We start from the raw sequence: 16,624 nt of genomic DNA, 5'->3' as shown, positions 1-16,624 counted from the left end.
CAGCAATTTTCGTTTAGTTTTTTTTTTCACTAATATTTTTGATAAATTTAATTTTGACATTAAAGCATTATAAATTACACTATCTGATTAAAAATATCTGGACACTACTCACCCCAACTCTCTCTCTCTCTCTAATATGCAAGGCATTAATATGGAATTGGTCCATCCTTTGCTGCTATAATAGCCTTAAATATTCTGGATAGAGTTTCCACTAGAATTTGGCACATTTCTGCAGTCCTGCCATGCTTCTAGAAGAAATTAGTGAAGTTGGTCATTGACATTTTTGAGGCATTTAGCATTCTCCTGGCATCTACCAAAGCCACATTCATCCATCAGACTGCCAGATAATTGAAGCATGATTCATCACTCCATAGAATGTTTCCGCTGCTCCAGAGTTCAATGGGAATAAGATTTACACTAGTCCACTTGACACTTAGTGTTGCCCTTGCTGATGTTAGGCTTGTGTACAGCTGCACAGCCATGGAAACCCATGTGCTTCAGCTCCTGCTGATGAATAGTTGTGATGCTGACATTGCTTCCAGGGACATTTTAGAACTCAGTAGTGAGTGTTTCAATTGAGAATAGTAATTTTTTCATGGCATATGTTTCTGTATGCAGCAGTTCTACTCTGCAATTTTATATGTGATTGTGTTGTTTTTGGTCTTAGATTTACACTTGATTGTGAAATTTTTGCCCTGTCAATTGCCTCAAACTGAATTGTTACAAGGGTGGCATCCTATGATACTGTCCGACCACAGATGACAGATCCATGGCTGGCAGATTGCCAGGAAAAGTCAGTTCATGTTGAAGGGGAGAAAGGAAATGTAGGAATTCGTCACCAACACTTGAAATCATGTGCTTTATATGTAAAATTTTCCAACTGTTGTACAAGCAAAATAGTTACCACTTTAAAAACTAGAATTTTCATAAAAGTAAAGCTAATTTTCAGACGTATAATAATAAACACTCATCCCACGAAACACATTGATTACCCCATTATTGGAATGGATTCTCCTTCTTCTGCCATGTGCAGAAAGGTCGAAGGTTCTCTCATCTGTGGTCAGGCATTAGTGCCACATTGAAAGTCACTGAGCTCTTCAGTATCGCCCATTTTAGTTAATGTTTTTGAAGATTGCTTATACCTGTATAAGCAATGGGTACAGGTATAAGCCATTGCTGTGATGTATATAGCCTTATCCATTGCTACAAAGTAGTGTTGAGATATTTTTGATCAGATAGTGTATTTCCAAATCAATTCAAATAAATTACATTGGTAAGTAAGTGGAATGTGTTTTTGTTTGGTTTGTATTATATCTTATAATTTTTCTTTTCTGTTTTAAGGATTTTGGCAAGGACATGCAAAAATACAAGATAAACTAGACAGAACAGTAGAGCCATTGATTGGTGAGTGAAATATTATTTAACTGATTGGTGGAAGCCTTCACTAAAATTATTGTTTCTTGTTTTTTAATAAGAAATTAACAGAACCCCCCCCCCCCCAAAAAAAAAATTTCATGATTGTGAGAATCAATCCAGCCCTCCTCGCACACAGAAATTCCATAAATTGTTTGATATTGCTATAAAGATGTATTAGATGGTGCTTGAATGAATAATATGAAAAACAGAAAGTCTGATCTTTCCTTTTTCCAGAAAATACATACTTTGAAATAAACACAGTTGTAAATTACACTTCAGTAAAAAAAAAAAAAGAAAAGCTCACTTGGTTTTGACATTATATGACATTGGTTATAAATATTTTGAATCTTGTCTAGGACTCAAAGAACCTTTGTCAGAGCTCGGAGCTTTTCAGCTGACGATGAGTTAGCAGGTCTCATACAGAGGTTGCAGGATTCCCCTTCCCCAAAGCTCATTGGTACAAACCATCCAGGATACAACTAACAGCAATTATACTCCTTGTAGATAGGACTAACTGCCCTATCATAGCATTAATTAGATTTCAAACAAGCCAAGTTACTTGGTGTGCTAGTTTCATTGAACCTAACATACAAGGGAAAATGGGTAAAAAAAAAAGCTAAGAAATTTAACAAACAAATAATAAACTTATTTTTTCAGAAACTTGTTCAAAAGACAAAATAATTATTGCTCTGTTAAATTAAGTCATATTTGACAAACTATATTTTTGATTAATCCTTTATCCAAACAAAGTTGGTGTGTGAAGCATCTTCATGGCTGGATTGTTTATAAGCAAGCAAAAGCTGTGGACTTAACATCAGTTGCTTAGTGTTCCATAATTCCAAGTACACTTCCTTTCAGATGTGTATTTTGCCATGCATTATGACATTTTTTCACTTGTTTATAAGAAATTTATACTTTAAAAGAATTATTTATTTGTTTACTCCTTTATCAAAGTGTAAGCAAACAAAGATTTCACATGAAGTATTTTCATGATTAGGCTACTTTTATACAGAAGCTGTTGACTTCACATCAGTTGTGCCTTATTGGTATCTCTAATGCAAAACACAGTTCCTCTCAGAAGCATATAATGTTAAGCATTAAGGATGGTAACTACCTAGACTCTCTCTTATCCGAGAGTTTTTTTAATAATAATATGATATACCTTTTTTGCTAAGTGTATATAAGAAATATGACTCCTATATTAATTCAACCTTAGTATCTTCTTTGGAAGAATCTAAGATTGAATTAACCTTAGTAGCCCTCTCTTAAGCAGTGACCCTCTCTTAACCTCCCAACTGGCTGAGGTGGATGAAATAGTCAGACCACCCTAGCTTTTTTCATGGTCCAAAACTTCATCGATATTCTACCTTTTATCATGCCATTACCTCCTTCCGCCGTTAATCCCTTTACGGCTATTTTAGAACCATTAGTGGATTAACTATTGGTGAGCGAACTTTGTGTCACCTGTCTTTACGTTTACTGTGTTACTTTTTTTTTTTATTATTCATATGGAGTTTTCTCCCTTTTTCTCCCCCGTCCCAATAGGGATGGGGGAGAAAAAGTTGAGCCCCCTCATGGGGGGTTAAGTATTTATGGCTGTAGATCCATGTGTGTGTTCACAGGGCCAGTTTGCCTGCTTGCGGAATGAAAAACGCCAGATAAATTGGCGGAAAAAACCCTACTGCCTGTGCCCAAGACTGGCTAACTTGGCTATGGCTGAGGAAGATCCTCAAATTCCTCACGTCTTTGACGAGAATCGAACCTGGGACACTCCTTCCCCAGTCATATGGCTGCAAAGTGCACAGCCACTAGGCTAACCGTGCGGACACTGTGTTACTTGAAGTTTCCCTTACTGTCCTAAGATATTTGACCTTTTTTTTTTTGCCTCACAATTGATTTATTGTGTCTCTTCCCAACAATTGAAATGAATTTCACATGTGCGAAAATAATCAATCTTGAAATGAACTAAATTTGCTGTATTTTATTCTTCAAAGCGCACAACAGAACAGTTGCACTGATTCTTCTTTCACTTTTACTTATAATATAGAAACAATTTTTTTGTGAATTTAAAAATATTTGCATTGAAAATATTATGTCAAATATTTATATTTTTAAATAATATTTATTGAAATAAATATGACCTTTTGCTTTCTTTCCTAGCAAAATACCATTATATGGATCATCACATTTCAGTTTTAGAAACAATTATTTTTGTTTTGTTTTGTTTTTATGAGCAACAAATGATGTTAAATTGCATTACTCGGTTTCTGATTGCGAGTCTTTTCAGTATCAAAAATTTACATCCAGTGCATAACCACTATAGATATATTGAAAATATAATATGAAAGATATCATATATGGAATGATTCAAAATTTATGCGCATTTTGATGATTTTGTAATGCTTACCCCCTCCCCCCTTCCTTATCCTCTCCTGGAACTCAATTACATAACTACTCTAAATTTCTACAGGTTTGAAAGCTTTTCCAGATAGTATTCAAAATCTATTATTTAATTTTACCGTTTTGACAAAAGAAATAAAGCAATAATATTGTCGTACCATGAAACTTCTAATTCTGTATTATTTCTTTCTAATCTAAAATCAGATGTTCTACTGTGTGGCGAAATTATTTGAAATTTTCGAAATACTGTGCTATATTTTCACCATGTTAAACTGTTTATATGCATACCACACAAAATGCTGCTGGTGGTTGCTATTTCTGAAATTATCTATGTCTTAGAAATACTTGATAATAATCCTCTTAGCTGGAGGAAAAGCTATAAGCTTAGATTACTCTCACTGCTATTGAGAAAGAAAAGAGAGAATCTTTGCCAGAAGTCACAAGCTGTACTGCAGAATTCATCAAGAATGTCTTGTTTCATTTTCAATTGTTGATTAGCAGACATTCTAATGCAGAAATACTGACATTTCTTTTACATGCCGATACATTATTTATGCCAAAATAATTTCTTAAATTTATAATGATCAGTTTTACAATTATTATTGAAAAATTATAAATTATTTGATACATAATAAATTTAGTTTAATCCTTTATCCAAGTGTGAGCGAACAAAGTTTGTGCCTGAAAGTATCTTCAGGACTGAGGTAAGGTGGTACAACACCGGGCAACTCATTGCAAAGGTGGAGTAAGCTAACATCACTCCTATCTCAGTATCTCCCATAATGCAAAACACATCTCCTTGCAGATATGTATAATGTTATGCATATAATGTTATGGAAGGGCCACTACCCAGACTAGTTTCGACCTTTATTGAGGTCTCTTCAGTGGGAGCCAGGCCCAAAGGCCCAAGTGGAGATGGCAGAAGCATTAGCAAGGTCATCTCTACTTATAGGCGTTGCCAAACGGTGTGCCATGTTTTTATTAAATTACTCTGGATTTAGAGAGAGATGTTGAAAGTTGATTTTTCACTTGGTTAGACTATAATAAATTTAGTTTAATCCTTTATCCAAGTGTGAGCAAACAAAGTTTGCAACTGAACGTATCTTCAGGACTGAGGTAAGGTGGTACAACACCAGGCAACTCGTTGCAAAGGTGGAGCAAGCTAACATCACTCCTATCTCAGTATCTCCCATAATGCAAAACACATCTCCTTGCAGATATGTATAATGTTATGCATTAAGGGAAGGACCACTACCCAGACTAGTTTCGACCTTTATTGAGGTCTCTTCAGTGGGAGCCAGGCCCAAAGGTCCAAGTGGAGATGGGAGAAGCATTAGCAAGGTCATCTCTACCTATAGGCGTTGCCAAACGGTGTGCCACCTTTTTATTAAATTACTCTGGATTTGGAGAAAGATGTTGAAAATTGATTTTTCACTTGGTTAGACTATAATAAATTTAGTTTAATCCTTTATCCAAGTGTGAGCAAACAAAGTTTGGGCCTGAAAATATCTTCAGGACTGAGGTAAGGTAGTACAACACCGGGCAATTCGCATTAAAGGTGGATCAAGCTCTCAACTCCTTGTCTCAGTATCTCCCATAATACACAACACATCTCCTTGCAGACATGTATACTGCTATGCATTAAGGGGGGAAGGCACTACCCGTACCGGTTTCTACCTTTATTGAGGTCTCGTCAGTGGGAGCCAGGCCTAGAGTGGAGATACTAAGGCAGAAGCAATAGGAGAGGTCATCATTACCTATGGGAGTTAACAAAAGGTGTGCCACCTTATTATTAAATTACTCTGGATTTAGAGAAAGATGTTGAAAGTTTATTTTTCACTTGGTTAGACTATAATAAATTTAGTTTAATCCTTTATGCAAGTGTGAGCAAACAAAGTTTGCACCTGAAAATATCTTCAGGACTGAGGTAAGGTAGTACAACACCGGGCAACTCGCAGCAAAGGTGGATCAAGCTCTCAACTCCTTGTCTCAGTATCCCCCATAATGCACAGCACATCTCCTTGCGGACATGTATACTGCTATGCATTAAGGGAGCAGGGGGGGGCACTACCCATACTGGTTTCGACCTTTATTGAGGTCTTGTCAGTGGGAGCCAGGCCCACTTATTTAACTAAATTTAGTATAGTCTAACCAAGTGAAAAATAAACTTTCAACATTTTTCTCTAAATCCAGAGTAATTTGATAATAAGGTGATACACCTTTTGACAACTCCTATAGGTAAGGATGACCTCTCCTATTGCTTCTGTCTTAGTATCTCCACTCTGGGCCTGGCTTCCACTGACGAGACCTCAATAAAGGTCATAACCGGTATGGGTAGTGCCACCCCCCCTAATGCATAGCAGTATACATATCCGCAAGGAGATGTGCTGTGCATTATGGGTATTACTGAGACAAGGAGTTGAGAACTTGATCCACCTTTGCTGTGAGTTGCCTGGTGTTGTACTACCTTACCTCAGTCCTGAAGATATTTTCAGGCACAAACTTTGTTTGCTCACACTTGCATAAAGGATTAAACTAAATTTATTATAGTCTAACCAAGTGTAAAATAAACTTTCAACATCTTTATTTGGTACAATTATCTTGAAAAAGAGGATTTAAATTATTTTAAAAGAAAGGAGCATATGCTTTACATAATCTCCTTTTTGGGGGGGCGAGGGATTATAGACCTATTCAGTCTGCAGATATTTCAGAGAATTTATTTTATAAATTACTCGTAAGACAACTGTCACAAGCGTAAATCATTTGGGGAACATGCCCATTCATTTTAGTGTAAAATAGTAGCAAAGATTTAGCTACTTTAACAATGCCACGTATCTAAACTAGAAGAAAATGTCATCATATCTGCTCATGTTAGAACTCTTACATAAATCATTTTTTCTGGCATGATTTCTCTATTAGTTATAATGTAATCAATTTACATATTTTTGCCCGCTTGCATTCTCCCATGTTATATGCAGTGATTTCTTCTTTGTACTACAGGATAGCAGAAGAAAAATATGTAGTGTTTTTTTCATTGGGTGAATTTACAATGTTCTTTCTTTGCGTTTTGAAAAGAAAGTGCAAATGATTTTTTCTTACTATTTTTACCATTATAACATCTGATATAATTACAAGAGTGATATTTTACAGATTTTCTCCCACACAAGAAAAAGAAATAAGACAGTAATATTGTTGATTCTGTCAAACTTCATTGTAGTGGAAATTTTTATTACAAAACTTTGTAATATAAATCTCGCACACAAAAAATTTGGAACCCATATCACATCAACTGTGTGTTAGCAAAGTGAAAATGTTCACATTATTTATATATTTTACTTATTAATTTTATTTTATTATTTATTTATTGGTGAAAAAGTTTACGTTTCAATTGTAGCAGGTTTTCCTGATTGATAAAAATTGATATTTCATGATCACAAATGATAAGCAAAAGTATTGATTACATTAAAATTGGAGCATATTTTCATAATTTCATGTACCTGAACTAGCAGAAAATATATACATATCAATTTAAATCATAACCGTTAATTTCATTTTGTAACGAATAATTATACAGGGAAACCAAGAAGGTGAAAATGCAAAAACAGTAGATTACAATATAAAGAAAAAAAAATTTAGTGATATGATTAAAGAATTTCATGTTATTCTCTATAAAGCAAAGTCACTCAAGCTCGTCTTTCAAGAAATCTGAGAAATATTCTTCAAATATGATTTTGAATAAAAATAAAAATAACATATGGAAAGTCGGCAGCTGTTTTTTTTTTTTTTTTAATAATATTTCAAATAATTATCGTGAATTAATTTCTTCGAGTACAAAGAAAATGTTTTGTTGAGTAAGCGATTAAAAAATATTAGCACAAAAAAATTAAAAATGAAATTAGCTCTACAAGGTAATGCAATATTTAAGTGAAGAAACTATGCAAGGATCTTTATTTTGTCCAGGCATTAAAATTGTATTGTACAATAAAAAGAGAAAAATAAAAATAATTTCTATATTTTTAGTCTATCCAATATAATTAAGATCCAGTTATTAAGCATAGAACATGGACCTGTGTTTCTTGTTATAGGCAACTGAGACGCAGCTATGAACGTGAGATAATCTGATTAAGCCAGCATGAGGAATTATCGCACTCTCTAAACGTCATGTTCTTTCAACAGGTGGTCTGAATCGTATCCATATTTAGCTGGACGTTTATAGATGTTCTAGTGGGTTGGGAGGTTAATGCACAGCATTATGCACATCTGAAAGGATATGTGCTTTGCATTATGGGATACTGATGCAGTTGATCTGAAGTAATCAGCCTCTATATACAAGTAGCCAAGTTGTGAAAATACTTCATGCCCATAATTTGCTTGCATTTGGTAAAGAATTAAACAAGAATATAATTTTTTGGCAAGTATAATTTAATTGTATATGTTTTATAGGAAAAATAATTAAGAACCTGTTGTATCAGATGCATTGCTGGTCCTGGGGAGAAAATTTGCTCTCTCCTAGAAGCTAATATTTGAAAATTCCTCATTTTTGGGAGGATTATGTGTGGCAAATGGGTTTCTGCCACTATTTGTTAGACTTTGGTAGACCAAAGAGAGTCTTCTTAGTGTGTTGTAATGAGTATATTCAAGAAGACTAAAGTGCCTTCATTTTCTGCTTCAAATATATAACTGATGGGAAAATTATAGAATGCCTGAAGAAGATTTGGAACCAAGAAGCCAAACAGCAATGATATACATAATGTATATACTTTAACCAGATTTAAGGTTTGAGTCAGGAAGAAAGTTTCGAAAGAAATATTACATTGCTTTCAGAGTATGGTCTGATTTCAGTTAAGTTTTTTTAAGGTTAATTTTCCTCCTTTAGACCTCTTTTTTGGAAAACTTGCATATTTTTTAGCATTGCCTAGCCTTCTCTCGTAACATATGCTTCTTCTTTCGATAGTGTTTTGATAGGGTAAATTTGATGTTCGTGTGAGTAGAGGGAATTTTTGAGGGAGCAGAGAAAACTTTGCTAAGACAGTTGCTTAAAATCTCTGTTGTCAGTAATCCTTGTCTACTGAAAGTTACTAGTCTATCTGCCAATAGGTTATCAGATGTCCTAATTCTTTTTCACAGTGTATATTTTGAGTTCATCTTTGGTTTCAGATGTGATCTGTAAACATCATCTTATCAGCACCTACCTGGGTAACGTGGAGAACTTAAAATAATGATCATGACAGTTGGCATTAATAATAATAAGCCTGTGTAATGTAGTCCATTTAGCATGTACCATGCATGAATGCTTTAATCCTTTTTTTTTTTTTTTAATTTCTAAATATTTATCTTATATCTAACAAAACTTAGAATTCTTTTAATGCTTATTCCGAGATCTTAAATAACGAAGTTCTTGCTGATAATTATGTAATGATTCATTATTTACAGTTTCTGAATCATCTAATGCTAGAGATAATTGGGAATTTATATCTCCCAATTCGTTATATTTACAAATTTCATTTCTGTACTTTTCAAATAGTTCACTTAATTTTCTAGAGTTATATTCTAAATTCACAGAATCATCACTATCCGAATCAAATTCTACAGGCTAAGATTCTTTATCATCACTAAGTTAGAGGTATTTTCACATTCTTCCCCTGGTTTATTTAACTCTAAGTTAACTAATCTATGATACTCTGCCACTATATCATCCATTTTAGATTCCTGTTGATTATCATCACTCTTCACTCTTATGTTGTACATTATCTGAATTATGTACTTTGGGGTTTCTGGAATTTCTTGCATTATGTTTTGTTTTAACAGAATTTCTTAATTTTTTCCTTTGCTCTGTATTTGAATTATGAGGTTTTAAATTTTTTCCTTTCCTACTGTCTGATTGTGAATGAGGTGCACAATTAGTGTCAGGAAAACCTTCATCCTTCAACATGTTGTTCATATTCTCTCCTAACATAAATTTCTTCTCCCTAAAAAGTACCTATTTAACCTATCAAAGTGTACAATTTACACTCTTACTAGGATTTCTTGCATCTTGAATCCTAAAGTGATAGGAGAAAATTGGTCTAAAATTCTATATGGACCAGATGCTTTCCATCCTAATTTCCCTACCCCTTTTATACTAGATTTATCATCTAACAATACTAAATATCCTAGTACGAAAGACTTATACTTTTCAGAAACAATGAATATGCTGTCTGGTTTTCTGTGAACTTACTAGGATTTCTCACATATTACTTATTTCAGGAAAATTTATGTACTACTGTTCTCAGTTTATGTCACTGTATCCTGTATTAGGAAACTGAAACAAGTTCATTAGGAAAGATTGGATCAAAACCATATAAAGCAGAAGATAGTTTATCTTTGATAGCAGAATTAAAAGCAGATCTGCATGCAAATAATGCCTGAGAAAGATGTGTTTCAATTGTTCATTTTAGTCTTTGCCAGATTGAAAAGTATTTACTTTATATTTTTATTCAGCCTTTCACATATACCATTACACTGTCAGTGGTAAGGTGTAGCAAAAGTCTTCTTAACATCGAGTAATTTACAGAATTGTAACAGTTTGGATGTAAAATTCACTCCTTGATCTGAAAATAAGGTCTAAGGAGTTTTAATATCTACAAATAATCATATTCAAGAACTTTCCTGCAATAGTCTTTGCAGTTTGATCTTTCATTGAGACTGCTTCAGGAAAAATTGTTAGTACGGCCTTTTCTAAGGTTGAATAGTTCAATTCTGGACCATATAATTTTCTACTAATAAAAGCTACTGGGCTTAAAATCTTCTTCTTTCTGTTCTAATACAGCAGCAACAGCAATGCAATCATTTGGAGCATTAGCAGAAAGATAAAATATTTTGCCAAATTTAAGATAAATGAACTGGAGCTTTAGTTAATGCCACTTTTAGGTTATCAAACACTTCTTGTTGGGTTTTATCCCAACTGAATCTAACACCTTTCTTTGTCAAGTACGCTATAGGTCTCAACAGCTGTGAACAATTGAGGAATAAATATTTCTATAGAAATATGCCAGTGAATGTACGAACTTGCCTAATTGTTTTTGATGGTTTGGCTGATAACATGCCTGCTACATTTGATTGAGTTGACATAATTCCTTTGTTGCTGATTTTATAACGTAAATACTAAAACTTCTTTTAATAAATATTGGCATTTAGAGCACGTTAAGGATAGATTTGCTTCATCTAATCTCTTTAAAACATTCCACAGGACTACAATGGCTATCTAGATCCTTTGAATAAATTAGAAGATCATCCTGAAAGCAGATTACTTCATTTCATGGCATGCAGTGCTTGCGGCATGTATGAGTCCCTATAATTGGATATGTGGTGGGTGAGAGATGGGGGAGTGCATATATGCACAAAATGTAGGCAATGGGAGGAATTCAATGAATTAGATATTTTGATAACTGACATAGTTAGGTACGGGAAATGAATGTCGGGAGATGAGTAGTATGATAGGAGAGAATGGTGAGCAAAATATGAATGAGAAAATAAGAGTCGGTAGTGTGGAAGGCTTGAATGACTGTGAAGTTTTCGGAGATGGTCTTGATTGGGAGAATGAATGGCGAATAAGAGTGACTAAGTTGCAGAGAGGGATAGATGAGGTGGAATGTCTTGTGAACGAGATGAGAAATATGAAAGATGAGATTAGGAGAATGGAAGAGATGAATGCAAGGCGAATCAGAGTAGAAGTGAGAGAGAGTTTTGGGAATGATAGAGGAGAAGAGTATAGAAACAGTAGGAGAGAGGGAATGAGAGCGAGGTATGGGAATGCTAGAAGAGGAGAGAATAGTAGCAGTAGAAGAGAGGGAGTGAGAGAGAGTTATGGGAATGATAGAGGAGAAGAGAATGGAAACAGTCAAAGAGAAAGAGGGAATGCGAGAGAGTGCTGCTGGAACCAGGGATAGAGTGATGCCAGGACAGCAGGTAAGTAGGGAAACACAGAAAGGGTTAGAGGAGAGAGAGTGAGTGAGGGATGCAAGTGAGCAATCAAGGAACAGTGGTAAGAGGTGTGATGTATGGAGACTTGATGATCTCTGGTGTGCTAGATAGGATGCCAGAGGTGTGTCTGACTGGATGACAGAAAATGTGGTTGTGGCAATCAAGAGGGGTGAAAGGATGGATGAAATGATTGTGATGGTGGGCACGAATGACTTGAGAGGCAATCTAAATCGGGCAGCGAGAGATCTGAGATTGTGCAAAAGAAAATGCAGAGAGGAAAGATTGTGTGTGTGTTGCTCAGGTATGATAGTGATGAGATGAGCAGTAATAATGAATAGCATAATAGCCAGAATGGGTCAGAAGAGAGGATTGGAATATGTGGATGCTTGGAGGGCATTTGAGGACAGAAGGAACTGTATGCGAGAGACAGCTTGCATTCAAATGAGGAAGGACGAAGGCATCTGGAGAGATTGCTGTTTTCTGAACGAGTCAGTGTGTCAGTGCAGGGAAACTAGAATTCCCAGGGTGGATGGTAGCAGGGATGGCCTCTTGTGGGAATGGGTGCTTGGGGGGGAATAAGGATGACATCAGGTAACACTGAGTCTAGTGGGGTTTAGAGGGGATAATGATAGGTATAGAAGCAGCAACATTTTTATGCTCTATACTAATGAAAGGAGTATCCGAAATAAAGGAGATGAATCGGTGGCACTGATAGCATCAGCCTGGCCAAAGATTATTGCAATCTCTGAGATGTGGTTGAAGGAAGATGATATAATAACAGGAATAGAAATAGCAGGGTACAGCATTTTTCAGCAGGATAGGAAGGAAAAACGCGGTGGTGGAGTACTGCTTATGATAAGTGATGACTTATGTCCTCTAAGAGTGGAGGCTTTGGAAGGCATTGACACTAATAGTTTTAAATCATATGATATGAGGTAGAAGTGGCCAAGACAGGATATTTAGTGGGGGTGTTGCTACAAACCAGGGAGCACAGAGGGTGGGGAGAAAGAGATGTTAAAGCAGTTGAGCTTGGCAAATGCAAGAAGAATGATTGTTATGATTGAGATTTTAACTACAGCAGTATTAGCCGGGAAGAGGAAAATGCATGTAGTAGTAAGGGGATGGAATTTCTAGAATTCTTGAGGGACAAATGTCTTAGCCAACGTGTAATAGAGGGAACAGGAGGTTCAAGAGTTTTGGATTTAGTCATAGCATCAGAAGAGCTGATAATAAGTGAGATGACATCTCTCCCACCAGTTGGAGAGAGTGACCATGTGATTTTGACTTGGAAGATGAATAGACATGCAGGAGTATCAAAGAAAGGGGAACATATGTGGAATTATGAGGTTGGTGATTATAATAGTCTTAGATATCAACTTGGAGCAGTTCCATGGAGGGTGGAATTGGAAGGCCAGGATATCATTAGTGCTTGGGAATTGTGGAGGAATATATGTTAGCAGCAATAGTAAGTTGTATTCCACGAGTGAAGAAGCGGACACAATTTGGTGCAAAATGGATGACGAACAATATCAAACAAGAACTGCAGTTGAAAAAGAGGCTATGGAAGAGATATAAGGAGAGTGTTGGAGGGCAGATACATGAAGAATATAAGACGCAGGCCAGAAGAGTTACCAGTATGGTGAGGAAGGCAAAACTTTAATATGAGAAGAGATTGGCACTAAGATTCAAAGAAAATCCTAGGGGATTTTTTAGCTATGTGGCCAGTAGGAGGAGAAATGATTGTGGAAGAATGACATTGCGGGATAAAAATGGGAATGGAGTGACTGATGCAGAGGACATAGTGGAGTTATTCAATGAGCACTTTATTGGAATATTTCATTTTGGAGATGAAGGTTTTAATACTAGAGGGATAGGGCAGGTTCAGGGTTTAGAAGTGCAAGAGGAGAATGTGTTCCAAATTCTGAGTCCTCTGGATACCAGTAAAGCTGTGGGATTGGACGGTATTTCACCATGGGTTTTGAGAGAGTGTGCTAAAGAACTGGCAGCTCCATTGACCTGGCTCTTCAATAAAAGTCTGTCTGTGGGAAAGGTACCCAAGAAATGGAAGGAAGGTAAGATAGTGCTGCTGCACAAGAGTGGTAGCAGACTGGAAGTGTCTATATTTCTTTATTCATGCTTTTATATTCAGGTTTCTTCTTTATCTTTTTTCTTTGTTCCATCAACGTTAGTATTTTTTCATTCATCCAAGGTTTATTCCTTTTCCTTTTTAATTGTGGGAGTGTATTTTTGGCTGCTTCATTGATGCTATTCTTGAATATTTGCCAGTTCATGTTGATTTCATCAATTGATGTTCTATTTTCTGTGTGAGTTGTGGTGTCAGACTTGTTAACGGATTTTGTGAATTCTTTTATAAAGCAGTCTAACTTCTTGGTTGTTAAGTGAGTCTGAATTATAAGTTTCTCTTATGAATGGTTGGCATGGTATCTTAAGTTTTATTTTCATTTTTGCAATCACTGGGTTGTGGTCCGATCCTATGTCTGCCCAAGGATATGTTTTTGTTTGTGTTATTGCATTTTGGAATCTTTTGCTTATTATTATATAGTCAATTTGGTTTCTATAGATGTCCCCAGGGCTTTTCCAGGTGTGTAGTCTTCTGGGAGGATGTTTATACAGTGTGTCGGCAATTATTAGGTCATTGGTTTCACAGAATTGAATTAATCTTCCACCCTTTTCATTTCTGATTCCAAGCCCTTGGTTTCCCATGCAAAATGAGATTTTTTCTGAGCCCACTTTTGCATTTAGGTCACCATCATTATAATAACATCATCTGACTTAGCACTGGAGATTGCAGTTTGGATGTCTTCATAAAATTGTTCCAACTCTTCATCTGGGTGTTTTCGGGTTGGCGCATATGCTTGGATAATATGCAGGTTGAATGGTTGTGCAGTTATTTTGGCTGTTATGATTCTGTCATTTGTGTAGAAATTTTGCAATTCTGTTACTTAGGACAAGTGCTACTCCTTTAAGGTGCAAGTCACTGCCAGAGTAGATTATAGTGTGATTTTTTTCTTATTATTATGCCTGTATTTGTCCACCTCACTTCACTGATACCTGCAATATTGGCCTTCATCACTTCTAATGTGGAATGGGTACAGAGGTGGATAACAAAGATGGTTTCAGGACTGTACAACGTCAGTTCCGAGGATCAAATGTTGGTTGCAGAGGTTGGTGGATAGAAGAAGAGAGGTGATATGATCGAGACTTTTAAACTGTTGAGAGGCAGTTACAGGGTAGACATTGGGGAGTTCTTTCACTTGGTGGAACGGCAGGAAGGAGCGAAGACAAGGAGCAATCCATGGAAGTTACAAAAGGAAGCTGTGAGCAAGAGGGTGAGGAGGGGTTTCTTTGCGTAGGGTGGTCGAACTGTGGAATACATTGCCTTGAGAGAGTGGTTGGAGCAAGAACGGTCAATGAGTTCAAGGGGTGGTATGATAAACTTCTTGTTTCCTAAAAATGACCTCTCACAATGAGTCTTTTGACTCCATGGAGTCCTGGATAATAATAATAATAGTAATTTCACAACATATCTGACAAGACTGGAATGACACTGCAGAATTTTTTGCAATTTGTGGTAATCTACATAGCTGATATTTCTGTCTTCTAAGGCACTTTTTACTGTATCAATCTGCCTATATCTGGGTCTTTTTCCTTCTAACCTGGCAGAGAACTCTTGTTTTGCTAATCTTTCCTCTCCCATTCTGAATTCCTTCAAGACTGTAATGACATGGCATTCCAGTCTTGAATGCTAATAATGGATGCTAATAATGTCAAGTTCTTTCCTAATATCCTCATTTTTAATATGATATTGCCATTGATGCCATCTGTTCATTCAGGTACGGCTAATCTGAGCAAAATGCCACAGTTAATGTAGGGATACAACATGAGGAGCTAACTCTTATATCTTCACTTGTTATCACTCAGTTAGCAAACTCTAAATTCATTAATGGCGGTAGTTATTACTTCAAGGGGAAATACTTTCAAGCTTCTAACTTCGGCTAATCTCAGCATAATGCCACAGTTAATGTTGGGATATGACAGACGGAGCTAACACTTAATTTCTGTAATGAGGCAGTTAACGCTTCAAGGGGGGGGCACTTTCAAGCTTCTAACTACGGTTAATCTCAGCAAAACGCCACAGTTAATGTAGGGATACAACATGAGGAGCTAACTCTTATATCTTCACTTATTATCACTCAGTTAGCAACCTCTAAATGCATTAATGGCAGTAGTTATTACTTTAAGGGGAAATACTTTCAAGTTTCTAACTTCGGCTAATCTCAGCAAAATGCCACAGTTAATGTAGGGATACAACAGGAGGAGTCAACTCTTACATTTTCACTCAGAAATACAATAAAATAGGATTTTTCTTACTGGGTTAAATCCTTTGCACATCAGATTCACAGTGAGCACACTTTAAAACTATATTCACTTATCACTCTGAAGCAACACTATTCAAAAGAAATCTTCTCAGTGATAACTGAATTATTAATCATCGCGCTTCACAAATCTTGATGCACTTGCAATAAGGCAGAATACTTATTCCATGTTTACTTCTATATAACAAATTCAGCTTTGCACAATCTTTCTTCAAAACGACTTTGGAATACGAAGTAATTCTAGAACTCAATGGAATTATTCTGAATTGCCTATTAATCTCCCGATCCTTTACATACAGTAATGAAAAATAAAAAAATATATTATAGTTACATAAGATCACGCCATCATTTAATAATAAACAAAATACAGGGCAATTATATGAGTAATACAGTTTAAGCAAGAGACAAACAATAAACAATATTTACAAGTCTTGCTTAAGATATGGAAG

The 16,624-nt window shown here is 35.8% G+C and overlaps 1 protein-coding gene across 1 annotated transcript in view; it reads left to right on the top strand.

The window, feature by feature from the left end:
* LOC150094459 (uncharacterized) overlaps positions 1–16,624 on the top strand; it is a 216,094-nt gene that overhangs the window by 112,613 nt on the left and 86,857 nt on the right. The window contains exon 4 of the mRNA XM_090412323.1: positions 1,342–1,404. Coding sequence (XP_090268449.1) covers positions 1,342–1,404 — 63 coding nt within the window. The remainder of the gene's footprint in view (positions 1–1,341; positions 1,405–16,624) is intronic.

The sequence above is a fragment of the Typopeltis vanoorti genome, chromosome 22 (genome assembly GCF_054136105.1).
Source record: "Typopeltis vanoorti isolate ZY-2024b chromosome 22, IOZ_Tvanoo_1.0, whole genome shotgun sequence".
Lineage (NCBI taxonomy): Eukaryota > Metazoa > Arthropoda > Arachnida > Uropygi > Thelyphonidae > Typopeltis > Typopeltis vanoorti.
The sequence above is the reverse complement of the archived record's forward strand: the minus strand, read 5'-3'. Positions and strand labels throughout refer to the sequence as shown.